Source organism: Lissotriton helveticus, chromosome 11, assembly GCF_964261635.1.
Source record: "Lissotriton helveticus chromosome 11, aLisHel1.1, whole genome shotgun sequence".
In the NCBI taxonomy this organism is placed as follows: domain Eukaryota; kingdom Metazoa; phylum Chordata; class Amphibia; order Caudata; family Salamandridae; genus Lissotriton; species Lissotriton helveticus.
Genome location: NC_136072.1, coordinates 528354242 through 528377963, shown reverse-complemented (window position 1 = coordinate 528377963; position 23722 = coordinate 528354242). Strand labels below are relative to the sequence as shown.

The following is a 23722-nucleotide window of genomic DNA, read 5'->3' as shown; positions in this document are numbered from 1 at the left end:
CCAACACCAACTGGTGTAGGAGCCGATCCAGACTGAGAAGAAGTTGAGGAAACAGGGGTAGTCAGAATGGAGAATCCCAGGAAAGTTCCAGGTGAACCGGAAACCATACTTGAGACCTCCAAGTCAGCGTGATCATCACCCCATCCACTTGCTGTCTCCGGATCTGGGCTGAAGCCCGAGTGATCATTACGAAAGGAGGAAACAGGTAATCTTGCTCTGAAGCCCAAGCCAGCAGAAAGGTATCCATCACTTGTGAATCTGGTCTCCAGCTGAAGAACCTGGGTAGCTAGTGATCCAACTGAGATACAAACAGGCCCACCGAAAACTGCCCCACCGTTCTTGGATATCGGCGAACACCTACAGATGGAGCTTCCACAGACTGGAGTCTCATAAATGCCGGGAGTGCCAGTCTGCCACCTGATTCGCCTGGCCAGGAAGGTACTCCACTGTCACTGAGACCTGATGTTCCAGGCAGCACTGCCAAAAATTGTTTGTCAAGTCGGAGAGAACCTTGGCATGTCTGCCCCCCCCCCCAGATGATTGATGTATCAGACTGCAGAGACATTGTCCATCTTGAGAAGAACACATGATTGAATTACGTCTCTCTTCCAACATCGGACTGCAAATTAGCAGGCAAGGAGTTGCAAGCAATTGCAAGGTCAGCTCCTGAAGGGACCAAGAACTCCCAGTGGACACATCACCACATTGTGTGACCCAGCCTGATCTGCTGGCCTTGGATTCTTTGACGAGATCCGGGGCTGGTCCAAAAATCGGTCTTCCATTCCAGGCACCCATATGAGAAAGCCCCAGGAGATTTCCTCCCTTGCGTCATCCGTGAGTGATATCATTTGGGAGTAAGTGAGCCCCTTGCGCATATGGAAGGCTTCGAGCCGCTGAAGGGCCCGGTAGTGTAGAGGACCCGGGAAGGTGGCTTGGATGGGAGATGAAAGGAGACCCACAAGGTGGGTGATCTGCTGAAACGAAGTGCGTCGTTTCACCAGGGTTCTCCTCAGCTCATGTCTGATTTTCATGATCTTCCAAGATGGTAGACTCAGCGTGGATGTGGTTGAGTTGATCACGAACCCCAAGAAGATCGCTTTCTGCAGAGGACTTTGACTCGTTGACCATGGACCCCAAACTTTTCAGCATGTCTATTACAGTCTGCAGTTGGAGCAACAGCTGACAAGAGCTCTGGGTCATGATAAGCATGTCGTTCACATCCTGCGCCCGATAGTGTTCCACCACTGGTTTGAGAACCTTGGTAAAACGCCAAAGGGTGAAGGAGAGCCCGAATAGAAGATTGGAATATTCGAATGCCTGTTGCCGCCAAATAAACTGGAGGAAACTTCGGTAAGGAGGAAAGATTGGGGAGGACAGATGGCCGTCCTTGAGATCCAAGCTGACCATCCAGTTGGCTGGCTACAGCACATCCCGCGGGAGGTGGATACCCTTCATTTTGAAATGGCGGTATACCAGCCATTCCTTGAACTCTCATAGGCTGATTATGGACCGCCATTCCCCCTCGGTATTGTCTACTAGAAAAAGGTTGCTGACAAATCCGAGGGGTGGCCGAATAGCGCCTTCTACCAAGAGCTACTGGCCCACCGCACCTATAAGTGAAGCCTCCTGGGAAGAGAATTGGATTGGTCGAGGGCCGACAGCCTGAAATGGAGCACCATAAAAACTCTATCTGGAAACCCTGCAGTTTGCAGAACTTACACGTCTGTTGTGATAGTCTTCCAAATGTGGAGGAAAGCGATAGGCTGCCTCCTACTCCCACCTGTACCCAAGGAGAAGAAAGAGCAATCACCGGAATTAGCAGGGTTGGATTGCCCCTTGAAGCCTCTGCCTCTAAACCGATTGAAGAATTTCTTTGGGGTCCAACATATTGGTCCATGTCTCAGCAGTGGGAGGGGATTGAGGGGGCTGGGAAGGTCACCAGAGTCTGGAAAACCCAACCTCCTCATTGGATTGCGAGTCACCATTCTGCTGATAGGGTGAGAGGGGAGACACAAGTTCCAGAAGTTCCATTGTGTCAGAAGTCAAGGCTGTGAGGTTCTGGGTCATGAAAGGTGGTTTAAGGAGGGGGAATGCATCGTGATCTACGCCATCCTCATGGGGGCTTCGCTGGCATGTTGTCCAAATCCAGAAGGGTTGGGGCGTCATGGAGTAGGTAGTTTTCTGTGCCTCATGGGGTCGTTTGGCACAAATAGTTGCGCAAGGCACTGCTCAATGGGACCCATGGCCTTGTCAACAGCCCTATAAATGGAGGTGTCCACGGCCTCATAGAAGTTATAATCCCAAGGCAGGTAAGACAAGGAGTCTTCAAACATGTCACCTGAACCTTCCATGATAGAAGTTGAAGGGAGCAAAGCAGGTAGGTAACTAGACAGGGAACTATGCCTAAATCTGCGCAAATAGTGCTACAAGGCACTTGCTAGGGCAAATGTGGGCAGTCAGAGGGATGCAAATGTGGGACTGGGGAGCCAGTCAAAGGTTTGGTGTGGGCAGAGCTGCAAAGATTAGGGGTCTAAACCCTGAGAACACTTACGCCCTGTACCAATAAATCACTGGAGAATAGTAGCCTAGTAGTGTGTTCCCTCGGAGAGGCTTGCATGGCCACACAAATAAATGCAGACTCAAGGGTGGCGTTTTTCACACACACAATACCAACCCTTGCAAGGGTGTCAGAAATATATTTTGGAAATTTTAGAAGACTCCAGTTTTTACTGGGGGTTACTCCCTAGCCAAGGCTCCAATGCTGACAGTTACCGGCACGTGATTTGTGCTCCGACTGACGAGAAACTCACAGGAATTGCGCATCGGGAGCCAAGCACCGATCAGCTAAGACCACCTACCTAGAGGGCAGAGGACCGACCAGTAGCGCGGACCCGCACCAAGACAGCGGCCACGGAGGGATGCGAGACACGTTCCAGCGGCCATAAACACACAAGAGCTGCATACTTTTGTAAACAGCAGCTAAACACACATTTATCTTTATAAATTAGGAAACAACTCACACTGCAATAATGAAGGCATGAGAAGCGGGACTTATCTGTGGCTGCAAGCAGTGAAGAAAGAGGAGGTCACAACATACAGAAGGGACTATAAGCGACCTGGACAAGCCTGATTGGACTGCTATTGTTGAACCATTCCTAGGGATTCATTAGATTGGTAGTTTTTTCGCTTTTTATTGTTGAAAATGATAAACAATGAAGAAATGGCTGCTGTAACAAAGAAAGCGAAGAAAGTAAAGCATAATTCTCGCCTCCGGTCCGGACATAGAATTCCTTTTTTTAGCACTGGAACCTATCCATTGTTTAGCCTTACTTAGTAGAGAGTCCAGTGCTGTGGTGGTGTGAACATTACTAGACACCTTGATATTAATGTCTTTTGCATGGCATTGTGGAAAGGCTCCTTATCATTTGTGGAAAAGAAAATTGAATAGTACAGTGCAGAGAAGAGGCACTCACAAAACTAAAGCTCATGAAAGTTGTATATCAAATCAATTGTTACAAAAATGAAAGATTATTACCACTCTCTATCCCAAGGCTTTTCATGAGTTTCCTTGTCGAAGGAGGGCAATTTCCAAATCGCAACTTAATAAAAAGTGCCTGCAGTTCGTCGACAGGTCTAGCAATCTCCATAGGCTCATCACATTCACTAGAAGAAATAAAACGTAAGATGCTTAAATAATAAATAAAACGTTAGATTACATGCAGTGAAAATTTAAAATTGCAAGCATGTTGACAGCAGACTGCAGCACTCAGTTGTGAGTTTCCAAAGAAGATAAAGTGGGGTAATTTGATTTTCTTTCACAACGAGATGCAAAGCGTAACATGCCTGTCCTGCCCCATCCCAAATACAATACAGGGCACAGAGTTTTTTCTTAGCCTTGGGAGAACAGACTCTAACGTGCCTAATCCTCTGTTGAGATAATGTGCGAATTTGCGGAGGTGTCTTGGCTCTGAAACTAAAAGTAAGCCCAAGGGATCATGAAACTAAATCTGGAACTGCCAGGTTTGAAGACTCTTTCGGAAGGAGGCTAGTGAACATGCTGACCTAATATGCATTGGAAGCGTATTCCACAATTTGGCCGTACCATAACCAATGCTTTGACCCCCCCCCCCCAACTGGAGGTGCGAATCCTAGGAACCATCACGAGCCTAGCGTCAGTAGAGCATAGACGCCTACCAGGATGATACCAATCGAAAATACTTTTTAAGAAAACTGGTCCCATGTTATTCAAAGCTTCATAGGCTAAGCATAGCGTCTTAACACATTAACTCAATACAATGGAGAAATGCAATTCTGTGATGGTGCCATAGGAACTTGTATAAGGAGCATGTATGAGCAGTATTTGTACATCTTTATTCTGTCTATATTCAATTGAATTGGGGTGAATGACATGCCTTTTTTATTATTTTTTGCTTTTTCTATAAGAACTACTTCTGTGAAATCCTTATACATGTTGTTCAAAATGCTTTATTAACTAGCAACTATGAGTCGATGTTGAGAGCGACCATCAGATGATTTATTTCACTCTTTGATACTCTATTCTTATCTGTTCTTTTATTGTGACGTTGTGAGCGAGGCAATTTTGCAAGTCCGGCACCTTCTTAGGTCTTTTTACTTATTTGTTAATTATTTCTTCGGAAACGCTAACGTCTTTATTATTTTTTCTCGCTGTTGTGGACCAATTTTTCAGGCATTCTTGGTAAATGTAATATTTCTTTTATGTTTATTATCAGCACTGCCTACAAACTCTTTATTTTGGGGGGCGCGTGGCTTTGGCCTTTTTGTGTGTGTAGAGTTCTCCAGTTTGACATGGCCACACTAGAATAGCTAAATTAGAGAGCTACTTGGTAAGGTCTGGCTCTTCGGGCCATTTTGCTTGGTTTTATAACCCCACAAGCTGCAACCAGCTGTTTCCTTCTTCCTTTTATAGGATTAGTTACACATTATGGTTTGATGTCTTTATTTTTTTTAGGGTTATTTCTTAGGCTTGAGTAAATTGCATATTTCTTTGCTTATCTTGGTGGCAGATCACTCTAAATTAGTTCTCATCCGGTGTTTAGTTATTAAGTAATTAATCCATATTATTGTTTGGTGGTCTGATGTTTTGAGGGTGAGATTTGGGAGTGAGTAAGTGGTAGATTCTTGTTTTCTTAGATGATTTATTTACGTTTAAGTGACTTACCATGTGTTTAGTTACTAATCTTTGGAACAAGCCGATTTATGGCTTTGATGGATTTTCCTGTTTTTTTATGGGTGAGCTATTCTTCTTTTTTGATATGTTGCAAGTCTAATTTGTGTACTGTAATAACGTAAGTATTACAAGGCCTATTTGTGGTTTGGTTCCTCTATATTTATTCTTCTTTTTCTTACAAACTCAGTGCCCTCTTTTTGTCCGTTTGGTTTTCAGATATTAGGTCTTGCTCATTAAATTGCTTCTGTCCTAAAGATGACCCTCTGATTTTGTGTGGTCAAAACACCTTTGATGCTTCTGAAACTGGAAGGGATTCTTGATGGAGCAGTGCATCAAACATAAAAAGGCATTGACAGGAACTACAATGATGGAGGCTCCTGCCACTGTTTTGGGATTGAAGGCCAGTTTGGTGGTCATTTCTCATTTTTGGCAGGCGGAGTACTCTCAACCTGGCAGATGTTAAGTCCTCCACCAGGGAGACTGAGCCTTTGTCTATCAGCCAAAATGTGGATCTTGCCTTTACTAAGAACTCTTCTTTTTTATGCAATCTAAACACCCACAGGTGTCCAGCGTAATATAAGTTGCATTGATTCTGTTCACTTTCCTAGAATGTGGGCAAATCCTGAAATGTGTACATGGCTAAGATTACTCATTTATTTTCGTTTTGTGTTGGAGTTGAGATCCACAAATTGTCAATGAACCAGCCTTCACACCTGTTTCCACCTAATAACCCAATTTGTGTGGATAGCCCTTGTGCCCACAATTGGAAAATGCTCGAAAGGTATCATAGACACATCACATTTCTGCTGTGAAAACACACTCTTTTTTGCAATGTGAGTAGCTGTGGATTGTGGGCCCTAGCTCTGCCAGCCTCTAGGCAAATCTAGCAAACCCGCACATTTTTAAAAACTGGACAACCAGGAGAGTCCAGGTGTGCATGACTTGCATTACTCTCACCAGGTAAATTATCCAGAAGCCCATGCACATATCAAAATTCCTACCACTCTGCATTACTATATTTGTGCTGATAAAAACGCTGCCTCTTGAATGGTTGGGCCTAGTGCCCGCTACAGGAACAGATTAAACAAACAGAGAGTTGGAGGCAAGATGGCGGCCACTTGAATCGAGTGAACGTCACTCCCTGTCCGAGTCGGCAGTATTGGATGGTCTTTGGATCGAGAAGGAGAAAGTTACTTGCGGTGAAGGATCAGTGATTCTGGACGCATTTCTAGGAGCTCAAGGAAGTTGTTAAGGAGTTTTTGTCCGCGAAGAAGATCTATGTTGGTGGACCGCGAAACACAGAGGTTTTGGCTGCGGTCTGTGCGGCTTGTAGAGAGGTGTGGCTAGCAGAGAGAGCGCGGAAAGCTTACAGTGAGTTAGCCGCGCTCGGCGGTCAGCTAAACTCAATGCCCCCCCGCAAGAACGGGAATGTTCCCGCAGTAGTCACCAAAACTAAGGGGCAGCTGTCAGCACAAAGAAAATTCCGCCGGCTGCGGAGAAACCAGAGAGAGCGGGGAAGCAGGACAAGCCGGAGAAACCAGTACTCAGGGCAATGGCGGTGAGTGCCAAAAAAGCGGGGCTGATTAAAGGGAAACCCGTGGAGAAACCTGTGGAGAAACTTCCACCCAGCAAGAGCGATGATATCAGGGCAAAGGATTGTGGAAAATCGGGTACTATGGCAGGTGCAGCTGAAGGCATGGGACGGGGGAAGGTAGTAACCGTTCCAGAGATGTTTTCAGGGAAAGTAACTGCAATTAAAAAATGTATACAAATTCCATTAGTCTCGCAAACCCCTCTTGCCGGCATGACCATTACTGGTATTGATAAAAATGGGATGGCCCCGGATGTGCAGAGAGACGGAGGCGGGGGCGGAAAAGACTCTGGGGGGCAGGAAAAAGCTAAGATAGCTGTAGGAGCAAAAAGCGAGACCACGCTGTTGACACTACCTGAGGCCTCAGTTATTACGTGCAATGAATCCAGCGGTGCTGAGGGGTTTAAGGGGTCTAATAATGCTGCGGCCGAAAAATCTCCTCAGAGTCAGTTACTGGAGCAGGGGGACTCCTTTATCTTCTCAACCCCTGCTCGAGGGAAACCTGAATTAGAGGCTGGCAGCATATCGGAGGCCCTAGATGGCGATAGCTTCTTCTCTCATGCCGAGGAGTCTGACATTGAATCTACTGAGGACTCTATTAACGAAAATCTTACTTCTGGTGCAGAGAGTGAAAGCCCCCCAAATACAGCTGACACACTGAAAAAGACCACACCCCGCCATAGCAAATCCAGGCTGACAGCCATACAGGGACCAAGGAATGATGATAGCGATGGCTCTCCGACCAGTAATAATCTTCAGTGGGACTATGCACAGGCCGCTATCAGTCTTGCGGGATCTGGAGGACCAAGGACTCATGAAAAAGAGCGGAAGGGCTCCAGGGGCGAATCCAACTCACCCCCTTCCAACACTTTGATTTATGCCATGTTAAAATCTATTCAAAGTGAGGCACGACAGGAGCATAAGAGGGCTCAGCTAGCGACAATGAAGATACAAGGGGCTATCCAGAGAACACTAAGGCATGCTCAGAGGTTATAGCCATGACCACGGTCCTTGAGGAAAGGATTGTCGAGCTTGAGTCCGGGCTACAGAATACCGAAACGAAAACTACAGCTAATGATGAGAAACTGGCTGATATAATGTGGAACCTAGAAGATTCCGAAAATAGGCTTCGCAGGAATAACCTCCGACTCTTAGGGATTGAGGTGAAGGCTGAGGGTCAAGATATCAGAGGATTTGTTCTGAAGTTGTTTCAAGCTGCTTTTCCTGAGCTCTCTCATTGGTCTTGGGAAACTGAGATACAGAGAGTGCACCGATTTCCTCTCATGCTGAAAAAGAACTCCGATCCTGAAGCAAAGCCGAGGGCTATTCTGATATTCTTCGGCAATTTTTTATTGAGGCAAGCTATTTTTGAAAAAGCACATCCAGATGCCAAAAGATCTGCAGAGGGTCATACCTTTTTTGTGCGCCCAGATTTTTGCCACACATCAGTGGAACGGAGGTGGCGACTTGGTCTACTGATGACTTCTTTTCAAAAGAAAGGATGCGAGGTGTTCTTAATGAACCCTGCATGTTTAAAGGTCATCTTTCGTGGCAAGATACAGGTTTTCTCTTCAGAAATACAGGCCAAAGAATACCTGAAAGAACTTCCTGATGGCTAATGGCTTGGGGACTCTTAGTATAGAACCCAGATTTCATCATCGTTTGGGACTTGATTTTCTAAAAGCTAAGATGTCTTACACATTTGTTTTGTTTTTTCACTGATTCTTCTTGGATTTATTGATTTTTGGGGTTTTCTTTCTCGCTCCTTCGCTAGGAGGATATATAGACAGGGAGTGACCGGGGGACACTCGAGAAGTGGGAGGCATCACATGGGCCTATGGACCTGTTTTGCCTGTGTTTGGGGATGGGGGGGTGAGGGGGGAGGGGGTCAGGGTGGGAGATGCGCTATGGGGGGAGGGAAGGTTAGGATTGGAGTCTGTTTTTCGAAATTAGCCAATTGAATTAGGAATAATACAAAGGGCCGGTTGTGTTTTTTTTTTTTCCTCTTAGGAAAATTTTTTCAGAGGCATGGCTAACATCCGAATAGCCTCCATAAATATTTGCGGGCTTAATGGCCCGAACAAACGGCGTTGGATAAGAGAAGATCTGCGATTCTTGCGGGCAGATATCATCTGCCTTCAAGAAACGCACATAGAAGCCAGTCGGCACAAACTTCTAGATTTTGAGAGTTATCAACTGGTATCATGGACTAAATTGGAGGCTAAGACCAAAGGAGTTGCTATCTTAGCACGACGGGGGAAGGTTAAAAAAATTTGCTCTTCTGTTGACAGTTTTGGCCGCTGGGTCATTGTGCACGGCAAATTCCAGAATAAAAATATCACACTATGCTCTATATATGGCCCTGTACTCGATGACCCAGAATTATATAAATGGCTGAATTTCGAGTTAGTAGGCTGGCCGGCACCATTTATAATCTGCGGTGATTTCAATATCAATATGGATTTTGAACTTATGAATCAATAAGGGATGGCATATGTAGGCAGAAAGCCAAAAGTTTATAGGGCCTTACGACACATGATAGATCTTCACGACCTGATTGATGCCTGGGCTTTTTTTAATCGGAATGACCCAGGATTTACTTTTTTTCCTGAACCTCATAAAATTTGTTCGAGGCTTGACTATTTTTTTATCTCATCTGCTCTCGCTCAAGGCTCTAGTATTATCAGATTCCCAAGAGTAATGTCGGATCATAATCCGCTTTTGCTTGAGGTTAATATACAATCTTGTAGGAACAAACCAGACGTTTGGACGTTTAATCGTGGCCTGCTTAGGGATAGTAAGTACATTGAATCTATGACCCCATGGATTATAAGATTTTTAGCCGAAAATATAGACAGTACAGGTATTAAAAATGTTTGGGATACACTTAAGGCCGGGATAAGGGGGGAAACAACTCGTTATGGTTGGGAAGGTCAGAAGAAAGAAAAGACCAAATTACAGAGATTGTATAAAGATTTAGAGGAGGCCGAGATGAAGCTGGCCCAAGTGATACGGCAGGGCGGGGATAGCGATGCAGCCCAAACACAGACCATTATAGCAAAGTCAGCTATAACAGAACTGTCACATGCTAAAGCGGCAAGCAAATTTGTAGCTTGGCGATCTAAAATGTTTGAGAACAGCGAAAGAGCAGGACATATGTTTGCTGTAAGAATTAAAGAAAGAGAGTCTGCCACACGCATTACAAATATTTTGGACCCGGATGTTGGTCTAGTGACTGAGGAGGGGGCCATAGCTCTTGCTTTCCAAAAATGTTACCAAAAATTATATAACGAGGATATTGGCGATAATGAGGCATTGCAGGTCGAAATTCAGGAATATCTTAAGGAAATCAAGGTCGACGCATTATCCTCGGAAGAACGTGATATATTAGATGCAGAAATTAGAATTGATGAACTCTGGCAAGCTATAGACTCTCTCCCTGCTGGCAAAGCTGTTGGTCCAGATTATTTCCGGGCGAACTTTATAAGGCCTTCCGACCTCCGTAGAGTTCAAAATGGGGATGCCCCTCCTGAATCATGGCGAAGAGCTAGAATCGTTACATTCTTAAAGAAAGACAAGAGTCCATCTGAGATGGGGTCTTATCGCCCAATCACGCTTATCAATAGTGACATAAAAATATATGCCAAGATCTTTGCAAATAGGTTATCGGGGGTGATTAAAAAGCTTGTGTCCTCTCAACAACATGGATTTGTGCCTGGGCGAGAAACGATTGATCATATACGCTGCACAATTGCGTTATTTGATTTTACTCAGGTTTCGCGAGACCCTATGGCTTTAATTCTGCTAGATGCGGAGAAAGCCTTTGACAGGGTCTCCTGGCCTTTTTTATGGGCCATATTGAGGCATTATGGTCTTGGGGAAAGAATCATCCGTGCTATTCAGAGCATGTATAAACAACCAATGGCTCAAATCTTGGTTATGGGAATTCAGACAGGTACAATTAATATTTTAAGAGGTACACGGCAGGGATGTCCGTGTTCCCCTTTATTATTTGCAATTTATATTGATCCTTCAATTAAAAAATGTATTTCTAATGTTTTGATCCATCCGGTTAGATCCAAAGGTGGAGACACTAAAATTCTTGGTTATGCGGATGACCTTGCTATCTTGACAGATTCACCGCGGACTGTATTGCCAGAAATTCAGACTATGACATCACAGTTTGGTAGGTTGTCAGGGTATCATTTGAATGATGCTAAAATTCAAATAATATGCAATGATAAAATCTCGCTGGTGGATCCACGGGCTATTGGTAAGGCAAAATATCTAGGGATAGAGATAAGTTCTAAACCTGAGGAGATTGTTGAGATGTATCTAAAACCTCTGTTAGGCAAAATCGAAACCGATGCGCGCCGGATTAACAATCTGCAGTTAACACTGATGGGCAGATGCAATGTCGTTAAAATTATTTTTTTTACCAAAGATTCTGTATTTTTTTAAAGCTATTCCTTTAGTGTTAGATCAAATTTGGTTTATAAAATTGGAACGAATAATCTCCTGATTCGTATGGGCCGGTAAACGACTTAGGCGAGCTATGAAATACATGACGCTACCTAGAGAGAGGGGGGGCTGGTCCCTACCAAAGTTCCAGATTTATTACTGGGCAATAACGCTGAGTCATATTGCCGAATTACTAGATGGTGAGGATCTGGATGGGTCTGATATATCAATTTATCGTTTAATTTATGGGGAAGAGGCTAGGGGTTTTTTATTCAGACATATTGATTTAGCTTATTTCAAACGGGTGAGGTTTAAGGTTTTGTTGGCGGCTTTCAAAGTCTGGACGCCCGTGCGGAAACTATATAATATTGGGAGAATACACTTATATACCCCTGTTACAGGAAATACTCTCCTACCGGAAATTTTTGGGGATGGCTATTTTAGAGAATGGATTGTACAAGGAGTTACTATAATAGGAGATATTGTCTCGGAAACAGGGGTACTGACCTTTGAATGTATAAAACAGAAATTTGGTATTAGTAATCGGCATTTATTTAAATTTTTACAGATTCTAGATTTTTTCTTCAGAAAAACTGTTAGCTGGACCTGTATTCCGCTTGTTGAAAGGGGGGGGGGGGCAATCGACTATCTCTATGATTTACAAAATGGTAAATGAAAGAAGGAGTGATAACTTAGCTAAGCACCTTAGCCGTTGGCAGACTGGATTACATGCCGGACAGGAGGCATGCGAAGATTCATTAGGTTTTAGTCATACCGCTACTATATCCGCAAACCTCCAGGTTCAATGTTTTAAGACCTGGCTTAATCTGTACATAACCCCACATCGTATACAACAATGGGGCGGGGTGGTGGGAGTTAACTGCCCCAGATGTGGGGAGTTTGCTGTAGATAGTATTCATATGTTTTCATCCTACCCCTGTTGGATCTCATTGCTTAACAATATTGAACAACGGTTAGAACAAGTGTTTGGATACATGATACAACTATCACCTCAGGCTATAATGTTGGGGGTAGTAGATCTAAATATGACTGAACCAGAGCGGAAGCTATTTTTTGTAGCAATGGCTACGTTGAGATTGTGTATAGCAACGGTGTGGCTAGACCCTGCTCCCCCGAAAGTACATGAATGGTTCAGCAAATTTATAAATGTCGGGAAGTGGGAGTTACTGGTCTTTAAGAGGAGAGGTCCGAGGGCTCGAAGAGAGGGGGAACTGATATGGGAGCCTCTAACCAATTGGCTGAATTGTGAAAATTAAGGATATGTGAAGTCTGATGAAACCTCTGATGAAATGGATGGTTCTTGTTTTTTCTTTCTTTTTTGTTTTTTGACCTAGTCCCTGCTGAATCTTAAAGTTGCTGTTTCAAATTTGTCTCTCTTTTTCTTTTCTTCTTTTTCTTTTTTATTTATTGTGCTTTCCGATCCTCCTGTAGCGATCCTTTGGGCGGAGGGGATGGGTGGGGGGTGGTTGAAAATAGTAAATTTGAGTAATTACATAGATATCATGTACTGTATTATTCTTTTTCATGCTTGATTCTGTTATTATGTCATTTCTGTAATAAAAATATATTTTTTTATTTAAAAGGAACAGATTAAACAAAGGTCAATGGGAGCCCTTGCCCTCACAGTAATGGAAGAAAAATGCATCATTTCAGGCGAAGTTTGAGGTTTGCAGGGCATTTAGTGTAAGAAAACCTCATGAGATCCATGCAAGGACACCACCCTGGACTCCCCTAGTTGTCTAGTTTAAACAAATGTCTATGATTCAAAGGGTTGCATGGGTCGTCCCACAGCAAATCCCCAAATACAGTAGCTACCATTATTGCTTATCTCTCAATGTAGCGCTTTAGGGCCTTTTGTGTCGTCATCTTTTGGCCAACACACAAAAGTGGGGTACCGCTCTTATTAGGAGAAGTGTGGGAATGCAGGGTGGAAAGAAATGTGTGGCTCTCTGCAGATTCCAGAACTTTCTATTGCAGAAATGTGAGGAAAATGTGTTTCTTACCAAAGTTTGACATTTGCAAAGGCTTATGATGAAAGCCATGCAAGTCATGCACCCCTAGACTCCCCTGGTTGTCTGTTTTTCAAAAAGGTGCACGTTTAATAGGTTGGCCTGGGTGCCAGCTGAGCTAGGGCCCACAATCCACAGCTACCTACATTGCAAAAAAACAAAAGGGTCAGTTTTCAATGCAAAAATGTAATGTGTCTATGTTGTGCTTGGGCCCCTTACCTGTCATGGACACTAGGCCTAACCACACAAGTGAGGTAGCATTTCTATCAGGAGTCTTGGGGGGAATGCTGGGTGGCAGGACATTTGTGGCTCCTTGCTGATTTCAGAAGTTTTCCACACATAAATTTACGGAAAATGTGTGTTTGTAGCAGAATGTTGAGGTTTGTAAACTCTTCTGGGTAAAATTATGTGAACCACACAAGCCATGCATCCTAGACTTCCCCAGTTGTCTAGTTTTAAAAAAGTGCAGGTTTGCCTAGGTTTCAGCTGAGCTAGGGCCCAAAATCCACAGCTATCCACATTGAATGAAAAGCATCTGTTTACTATGAAAAATGTGATGCATCGATCCTACCTTTTGGGCCATTTCGTATCGCGGGCATTAGGCCTACCCACATAATTGAGGTACCATTTGTATCAAGAAAATTGGGAAATGCTGCGTAGAAGGAAACTTGGGGCTTCGAGCAGATTCCAGAACTTTCCGTCACAGAAATGTGAGGAAAATTTGTTTTTTTAGTCAATGTTTGAGGTTTGCAAGGGATTCTGGCTAGAAACAAACCTGGTGAGAACCACCCTAACCTGGATTCCCCCTGGTGTCTTGTTTTAAAAAATGTGCAAGTTTGTCATGTATGCCTAGGTGCCAGCTGAGCTATGGCCCAAGATCCACAACTACACAGTTTGGAAAAAAGGGTCATTTTTGAGTGGAAAAATGTGTTGTGTCCATGTTGCCTTTTGGGCCCTTTCCTCCCACAGACGTTAGGCCTACCCACAAAAGTGAGGTATCATTATTATCAAGAGACTTGGGGGTATGCTAGGTGGAATGAAGTTTTTGTCTACCCCCAGATTCCAGAACTTTCTATCACAAAAATGAGAACAAATTTGTGTTTTTAAGTCAAAGTTTGAGAGTTGAAGGTATTCTGGGTAGGAAAGGCTGGTGAGAGTCATGCAAGTCACCCCTACCCTGGTTTCCACAAGGTATCTAGTTCTAAAAAATGTGCAGATTTGCTAGATTTCCTTAGGTGGTAACTGAGCCAGGGCCCAGTGTTCTCAGGTACTCACCTTGCAAAAAAAGATTCAGTTTTTAATGGAAAAAAGTAGATTTATCGATATTGCAGTTAGGGCTGTTTCCTGTTGCAGGCACAAGGTTTACCCACATAACGGAGGTACTATTTTTATTGGAAGACATGTGGGAGCATAGAATAGTAGAACATTTGTTATCACCAATTGGATTTCGCTGCATTTGTGCCTTCCAAATTTAAGTCAGTTTGTAAGAAAGAAAACATTTTTAAAAATACCCTCTAAATCATATGCTAATATGAGTACCCATAAATAACTACTGCTCCTAAACTCCATATCTTGGGACCATTTCAGAAATACATAGATTTCCTTGATACTCATTTTTCAATCTACATATTTCACCATATGAATTTGTTAATGCTCGGTACACAATGAAAAACCATTGTAAGTGAAGCTCAGTTGTTGTCTCTGGGTACCTTGAATCCTTAAAAAAGTTACAAATCCTACATATCCCTGCAACTAGAAGTGTCTACCGGATGTAATGGTATTATACTTTTGTAAATCAGCCATTGTGACAAAATGTTAAAGATGAACATTTTGTCACAACTGGATGTTTTTTCCTAATCAGTTACAATATTTCTTTATAGTTTCAGTTTTTTATTAGCATTTGAAAAACAAACATTCAAAGAAAATAAAAATTTTACCCCAAAGAGGCCTAGAAAAGGTATTGAGCCTTATCATCCAATGGTAATGAATAACTAATAAAGCAGGAGCCCACTGAAGATCGGACGAAAGTAAAACACGTAGTCTCAAAGGAATGTATGATGTTACTAAGCCAGCAAATACCAGGCAGTAGGTTACAACGCGTTCGTTAAAACGACTGCGTTGTTACCACGCATGGCATTATATCGCAAGTCGCTTCTACGACTTGCGCTAGATGGCGCACTGGACTTAGGAAAAGTATAAATTACTATTCCTACTCCAGTTAGCGCAACAGCAGGCAAAGTGTTGGATTTAAAATCCAACACATTCCCTGGTGTTGCACGCCACCTAGCACAAGTTGTAGAAACAACTTGTGATGCGCGTGGTAACAATGCGGTCGTTCTCACGACCGCGTTGTTACCTACCTGCGTGGTAACAGCAGCGTTGTAAACGCCGTTTCCCGTCTCATTGGGCGCTAAATCCCCACAAGGGGAACAGGTCAAAAGATTTAACCAAGCATTGAAAGCTAAGCAACAGAACAGATGCAAGATAAAGAATAACAATTGTTGATTAGAGGAAAAAATGTCCTACAGGAAAGAGGGGACATCCACATTACCAAAAGTATAAGGGTAACACTCCTACAGCCCTGATTATACCAAGGCAAATGGGTGAAGAAACCCCAGAATAAGGTTAAGAAGTGAAATACAAAATAGAGAGGGATATTCTTTATGAAGAAGAAACCCCAGCAATAAAAGATAACGCATGGGTGTAATGACTAACCCCTGAGTGTAGGATATTAGGACACCGTTCAGAACAAAATGAAGAGAGTTGTCCAAAGAGAGAGTTACCAAAGGGGACAAGCAAGCAAACAAGGAAATGAAGTCCAAGAGGATGAAACCATAATGTTCTAGGACCAGTTTCAAGTAACAAGGAATCCACCAAAAGGTGGATGAGCCATTATCACACAAAAATAGACCACATAGTGTCTCTGCAAGGATAAAAATGTTGATGCCTCGATGCCACATGCCAGTATGAAATCCGAAAAAGGGGGTGTTTGAGGCAATAAGGGAAAAAGACTTGCATGTGGGCAATAAGTGATAGATGTCCTGACAGGAAAAATCAGAGCAAGGACAGCAAGACCTGTGGTAGAAAAAAGCAGCTCTTAAGTACTATCACATTAATAAAGAATGTGGAGGAAACCCCAAACGAGTCGATCAGCAGGACAAGGGGAAGAAAACTAATTTTGTTTTTAAAACACCGTTATGAAACTCACAAAAAGAGAATGAAAAGTATGCACCAGAGTAGTCCATTAAAAGTGCACCCTGCTGAAGAAGAGTGAGAACTTTGCTAAAGAAATGAGGGACACATAGCGAAAAGAAAGTCTGAGTGGGAAATAATGGCCCGGCCATTAACGTGGCCAACAGAGTAGAGAATGTGGCACACGTCCCACTGCTCCAGTGGAAATTTAGAGCATTTAGCTAAACAGAATTACACAAGAAGGGTAGCAGAAAGTGTGCTGCTCCCTGTATAGATCAAGGAGAAGCAAGAGATGCATGAGAAAGGAATCTCATTGAACAAGCTATATAGAAACCCCTCCAAGGGGAGAAAAGTGAAAGGTGCCAATAAGGGATACTAAACGTTATTCAACAACGTGAAGTGCGGAGGTAAAAAGTATCAGCCGTTAGGATGTGAGTCAGAGCTCGTAAACTCTAGACCACAAGTGGCTCTGATAAAGTAGTGCGGAACCATAAACTGTCATAGACAGTGTAAGAAGGATAAGAATAATACCTGCAACAAGAAGGAATACCACACCGGGTGTCACCATAGGTGGGATAGACAATCATGGACACCGCCATGGAATGCTCAATTGATAAAGAAATGAAGGGCCAACATCCCCCACACAAGCTGAAATGGTTGGATTTAGGAAGACAGAAAGGAGCAAGAGCAGAACTTCATTTCCGTTCCACTATGACTGTCACGAAAATGCTGCAAAGCTGAGTCTGCATGAGCACCAAAAAGGTGGGTGTCATCAATCGGCATGGCAAGCAAAGTGGTCTCAATAGCCTCAAAAAAAGCGGAGGTGTGAAGCAAGGCACGATGACATAGTGTCACTGAAGAAGCCATGCCCTGACCTACCTAATCAGTGGTATCCATCCCACATCTAATCATTAATTGAGCCGCCTGTTGCCCATCTTGGATCAGCTTGGTAAGCTCGCTCTGGGTGTCCTCTGGAAGCAATGGCAACAGTTGTGTCAAAGAATCCCACAATGTATGGAAAAAGTGTCTAAGAATGCAAGATGTAGTAATGGCATGCATAGCAAAAATTGAGAATTTGCGTGCCACAGGCATCCTGTCTCCTGGAACCTCTGTCTGACAGAACACGAGGAAGAGACTCAATATCATACGAGGGTGAAGCAGCTTGCACCACCAAACTATGAGGATTAGGGTGCAGGAGGAGACAGGCCGGATCACTAGGGGCCAGACTGTGTCTGTGAGACATAGATCGATCCACTGGTGCCCCTGTATCGGGTTTAGCCCAACGCCCCACAAAATGTCATATAGTACTTCAATATTGGGAAGCACCGGCTCCACCCATTTGACCCTGGTGGAGAACGCCAATTAGGGGATCGGTATATCAGCTAAAGAGGGGCATGCCTCTGTAGCAAGACCAGGATGGGGAAAAAGGACTGGGGCAGCTTCACCCAGTTCAGTTAGCCAGCTACTCTCCACAGGAGAGTGAGCAGCATCAGATATGGTATGCAGACAGTGTTCCTAATAAAAATATAAAGGAGAAGCACACCTATCTATGGGCTCTGTATAAGGTATTTTTTAACAAAAATGTTTTGATTAACTGCTCATATGCGTTTAACGGTGGTAGCACGCTTGTCCTCACGTGCCTAATACTGAACCTTCCTACCTCGAGTGAAATCACACTCGACCACTGTGCACTGTTGCGAAACTCTTTCAGTTTTATTTTTCAACTGTGAAAATATGTTCTATTTTCGAAACAATAGACACATTTAACTTGTGCAATTTCATTTTCAACAAATCAATACATTGTTTTAAACATTTTTGATTGTTCGATATTTACTTTCTTGACATTTGGCTTGTCATGTACCTTGAATGCTCCTTCAGCGTACTTTTTTTATTTGACATTTTTTATTTACATTTTTTATTTAACAATGTGTTTTATGTGTTCAGATTTCAGGCCCCGGAAGTAGAGCCACCTCAGGCTCGAAATGCATCGGGCATTTTTGAAAGAGTGCAATATAATGTTTATGCCTGTAAAACTAGTCATGTTTTCCTTCTGTTAATCTTTTTACAATATCAGTTCTGCTGTTAAATGTCAAGAAAGTAAATATCGAACAATCAAAATTTTTTAAAACAATGTATTGATTTGTTGAAAATGAAATTGCACAAGTTAAATGTGTCTATTGTTTCGAAAATAGAACATATTTTCACAGTTGAAAAATAAAACTGAAAGAGTTTTGCAACAGTGCACAGTGGTCGAGTGTGATTTCACTCGAGGTAGGAAGATGCAGACAGTGTTCCTCAGGAGGAAAAATACTGAATGGTTCCCCAGGAAGATGAAGAAGGGTGTCCAAGATAGGCAGCACCATTTGCTCTGGACTCGACGTCGATCGACCCCGAGTTGGCGACACATCGAAGTCGGAAAAGGGGGAGTTGCACAGTGTCAATCAGCATTGTCGTTGTCAAAAGTCAGCTGATCAGATGCAAACGCCAAAGGTGGGGACCCAAAGGCTTGTGCAAAGGTGCCGAGACGGAGACGACCATCTAGCCCGAAGGCTAACTGAAGCTGGGAGTGAACCCACTGGTGTGGACACAGTTGAGGCACATCTCACCTCCTTGGGGCCTGAAGGCACACCGGGGAAAGTGAAGACCCACAGAGGGCATGCAGAGCGCAATATTATGTCCGCATCTGGGTTGGAGTCACTCTGGTTCCAGCGTAGACAGGGAGATGCGGGCAAACTTGCACATGGAGTCTACAACTGGCAAGCAGAAGGAGGAATGAAAGTTGGATGCTGTGCGGTGAAGTCTGGGGAAGCCTCAACTTCGACTGCCTGTGTGGAGACCAACTGTGGTGCGACGATGGAGAGTGATGTCCACGGGAACGGCTACTGGTCCGGGCCCGCAAATGCATTGTGTAGTGATGAAGCAAAGCTTCGCATATTTTGCGACCTTGCCGAAGTCATGAACCTCGTCTATGTGTAACAAGGTAATAAATTGTACGTCTTACTAACGTTTATTTTATGTTTGAGTAAAGTTTATGAAGCTTGCCTATGTGTATTTCTAATGCATTTAATCCGTGTACTTAAAACATGGCCGCCGCTTGTATTTAGTTACTGCGCATGCGTCAGCCACACTCACGTGTCCTGACGTGTCTGCAGAGTTGGAGGGAAATTTATGCGCATGCGTAATACATAGCTTTGCCTATAACGTGGTGCTGCTCGTGCCACTGCTCTTGTACCTGTTATGTGTAGCTAACATTTAGACTGCATAAGTATATTTCTTAGTAATAAGTTGAAAGTACAAACCCTGTGATGTGTTTTCATAATGTTATTTCTATGTATTAATTTGTTTTCGCTTGCTTTTCATGTACCGCGGGGAATGGGGGTCTGACGGCACCAAAAGCCATCTTGGAGGTCCCTTCTACGCATGTGCGACTTTCTGGGGCACCGACAACCTTGGCTGCTGGAACACCGCCAGTTGGCAGTGATGGGCAAGATGCTCCTGAGAACTGACCTGCGAACTCGGCTGGACGAAGTCATTTGTCCCTGTTCCGCTACATTGTACAATTGTCATTGTATTTCTGCGCAGTTTCTCATGGGAACCCCAATCTCGCTAGGCGGTACCCAGATATGTAAATGAAGCATCCAAATAGTGTGTTATGATTGGTGTGTTACCCAAAGCCTACCTTAGGACCAATCCAAATTGAGGGATTCTGACACTTTGCAACATTGGGGGGTGGTACACCGTCCCAAAAGAGTATATCTACCCTGGGTTCACCTAGGGAATTTGTCCGACTTGTCTGGTTTAGCTGACCTGTCACTGACCCATCGTACTCAATAGGTGACTGAAGATACAGAGCGCTGCGGAGCACTCTGTCCGAAATTGACCATAGACTAAGGTTCTACTGAGCCTTAAAGGTGCTGGCGAAGCACTTTGCTGGGAGTTCGCTGACCCAATCGGGGTCTTGATCGATAACTGCAGAGAGGGTGGAGCGCAGGCGTTGCTTCCAAACTGCGGGTGCGGTCCTGTCCTGAGCGGTCCTGTCCGGAGGGTTTGCTGTCCTGAGGTCCTGTCCTGATTCCTAATCAGTGGGTATCCTGTCCTGTCCTGGGTGTCCATTCTGCACCTGCTGTCCTTTGAGGGGTATCCTTCCTTGAGGGTTTCCTGTCCTTAACTGACCCTTGGCCAGGGTTTGGTTTCCACACCAGTCTAGGTAAATACTGCTCTAAGTTCTTTAAACTTGCACCTTTCTATTTTCTGTCTTTTGCTTTAATAAAGAGACACCTTTGCATATGTTGATTTGTCCATGCTTTGCCGCAACTATTGAAACGTAAAGTCATTTGCATATTTCTTGATATGTTCCCATGTTACCCTACCTTTTAGAAATCATATTTTGCATTGCAGTTTGTCATTTCCTGATATGGTCTAGAACGGCCTTACTTAAACTGTTTAAAGAATTATTGCCCTGAATGCATAGCGTTACTTGTTGCATCTCATATTAGTGTTTCTATGATTACCCTGACTTTATTTCTCTATACTTATGTACTTTTCATTATCTTGGTTATTGATTGCCTTATTCTTGTAAGTTTAATGCTTGATGAAAACGAACTTTAGATAAAGCTTTTAAAACTTCCAGTTGTCCGTGGTCATTTACAACAGTATTGAATGTCATTTGAATTTGCATTTGCTGCCTTTCCTTTTACAGCTAGGCCCCTGATCCGTTGAGGTCATAGGTACCCGTGTCGGTGGATGGTAAGTCGGGTACACTGAGTAATAACGGTAGGGAACACACACAAATTGGTAGCAGCCCGTGAAGTCGCCTGGTCAATGAATAGTGTGAATTGAAAGTATATGGGCCCGAAGCCGGAAACGGCGAAATCATTGGCTGGGTGACCTCGCGCGCTCTATCAATAGTGACTCAATAGATGTACCGACAAGAGCTTTATCCCACATTTCAACATCGCCTTGAGTCTAAGTAGATGACAGGAGGCGCATTTCTTGGAGTCATGGTGCTCTCCCAAGTACCACATACAAATGAAGTGAGAGTCTATGGACGACATTTTCTGTCCACAAGACCCACAACGTTTAAACAGAAAAGCAACTGTTTCAATGATGAAAACATCAAAGTAGGCCTGAAACAGCCCGATGTAACCGCTTCTCTGGTTCCGCGTTGTAATCTTGGAAAAGAAGAAACGGACGTCAGTGCGTCGTGGAGGGGCTTACATGGACTTCGGTTTCGTTACATATGGGGATATTGATACAGAGTCACACAACGCCCTAATCTGACACAGAGGGGTATTGCTGAAAAAAGTTCCATATCCAGTCTGGCACCTGGGGAGAATTCTAAAGTAAGGAATCTGCGGCTAGACATCTCTATCAGATATTGGGGTTCCCACTGATATATTTACTCACTGTCGGAAAGCCCAGGGTGCTCCAGCAATCAGTCACCAGCCGAATTTAGTGCTCCAGGGACCTGGATCTATTCCATCTAGTGACTCTGCAAGCTTCAGCTTAACAAGCCCTCACCAGTTGTGTGGGGGAGGAACGGTTACTGGATTAACAGGATTGGAGAGACACAGAGGGTAAGAGGTCTAATTGAATTCCCAGTCAAGTGCACATCAAACTTCAGTCTGCAGCCTGTCCTTATGTTGCCGTCCTTATCGGAAAAGCAAGGTGGAGTACCATGAGGAATTGACAAACAAAGTTTTAGACTGGCTTGTCCATTATAGGGGTTTCCCATTTCATAAGGTAGAAAATATTTTGTTAAGCAGGAGGATTGGTTAGATTGTCCAGGATCTGTAGAAGCTCATGGAGATTGTCTCATTATTAATTTTAGATCCCCACAGCTGGTACAAAGGCTTCTGTTTGGCAACTTGAGTAATAGCCTTATGAGGAGCTCCATCGCCTTAGTAGCACTCGGCTACTTCTTAGCATCAGAATCAGCAGGTATTTAAGCCTAGTGAAGGAGGCCTTAATAGTCTGCAGAACCAATCTTTTGAGATTTTAGCATCACAGCATTCGGGACCACCTGCCACTCTGTTGGAGCGCAATAGGAATCAGTTCTTGGTGCCAGTTGATAACCTTGAAGTTCTATCTGATATTGACTGACCAGTAGCAAGTTTGTAATTATTACTGTCATCGGTGCATAGCAAAGGGATTGTTGTTTCAATAAGGACTGGCCCTTTGGCATCTACAAGTGCCAGGTGCCATTTTTCTCTCCTAAGTTGGAATGTTGCAGGTCTTAAGGGCAAGATAACAGACCAAGACTAGCTCAATTTCATTACTGATTACGATATTATCGTCTTTCAGGATACTTGGACCACCTAATCACTCTCTTGTTCCAGTTTTGCTTGTTATTTGAGCCCTTCTGAACCATCTATATAAGGTATAGCCAGGACTGGAGTATTGGGTTGGCTCTAACGGAATCTCAATGTTAAAGTGACAGTGATCAACTCGGGCTGAGCCGTTTTCCAATTTTTGCTTATTAAGGACAATTGGAGTCTTTTTTATTTAATTTGATTAATTTCTATAACAATGATTTCTCTAACACAGTTTGTGTATACTTTGGGGAACTGTTTAGCTTTCTAAGTAATCTGAAGTCAACAACATCTCTAGCAACAGTGCAACCAAAATACATTGTTTGTGGAGATTTTAATGCCAATTTCATTAAAAACACTGAGGAGTTGGGAACCGAGAGTCCCACTATTTATAAGGGCTTTCGTGAGAGCAGAAGGGTAGTGTAGAGCTATTACGTATTGGAGAATGATTTGGTGGACATGGTTCAGTTTTTTCATGGGGGACAGCCCAACCTTACCCAGTGCACTTATGGCCACTTTAGTTCCATTTATCAAGTAGTGGAAGGCAGATCACTAACGGACATATTGAGGATTAGGCTGGGTAATACACCTCCCTTGCAAATCATTCTGTCTGAGGTTGAAGATAAGATAAGACAAAGCCCAGGTGTGAAAGCTCAAGGGCCGGATGGGATACCCATGGACCTGTTTTAATGTAACATTGCCCCCCTGGGCCCCTTGCTTACAAAGGTATTTAATAATTCTTTAACTTTTAACATCCCCTAGTCCTGGGTGCTTTCAGTTATTGTTCCTAACTTTAAGAAAAGAGATCGGAATTTGCCTAAACGTTACCGCCCGATCTCCCGCATTGACAGTACAGTCAAGATTATTGGCACTGCAATTTTCAAGAGCATAAGAGCCTGTGTCGTGGGGCTGAGCCTTGCATTCACAC

At 43.6% G+C, this 23722-nt stretch overlaps 1 protein-coding gene across 2 annotated transcripts in view; it reads right to left on the bottom strand.

Moving 5' to 3' along the window:
• Positions 1-23722, bottom strand: part of LOC144791492 (ubiquitin carboxyl-terminal hydrolase 47-like) — a 340820-nt gene that overhangs the window by 208710 nt on the left and 108388 nt on the right. For both annotated transcript variants that reach the window (XM_078666187.1, XM_078666188.1), the window contains exon 4: positions 3536-3663. In XM_078666187.1, coding sequence (XP_078522313.1) covers positions 3536-3663 — 128 coding nt within the window. The remainder of the gene's footprint in view (positions 1-3535; positions 3664-23722) is intronic.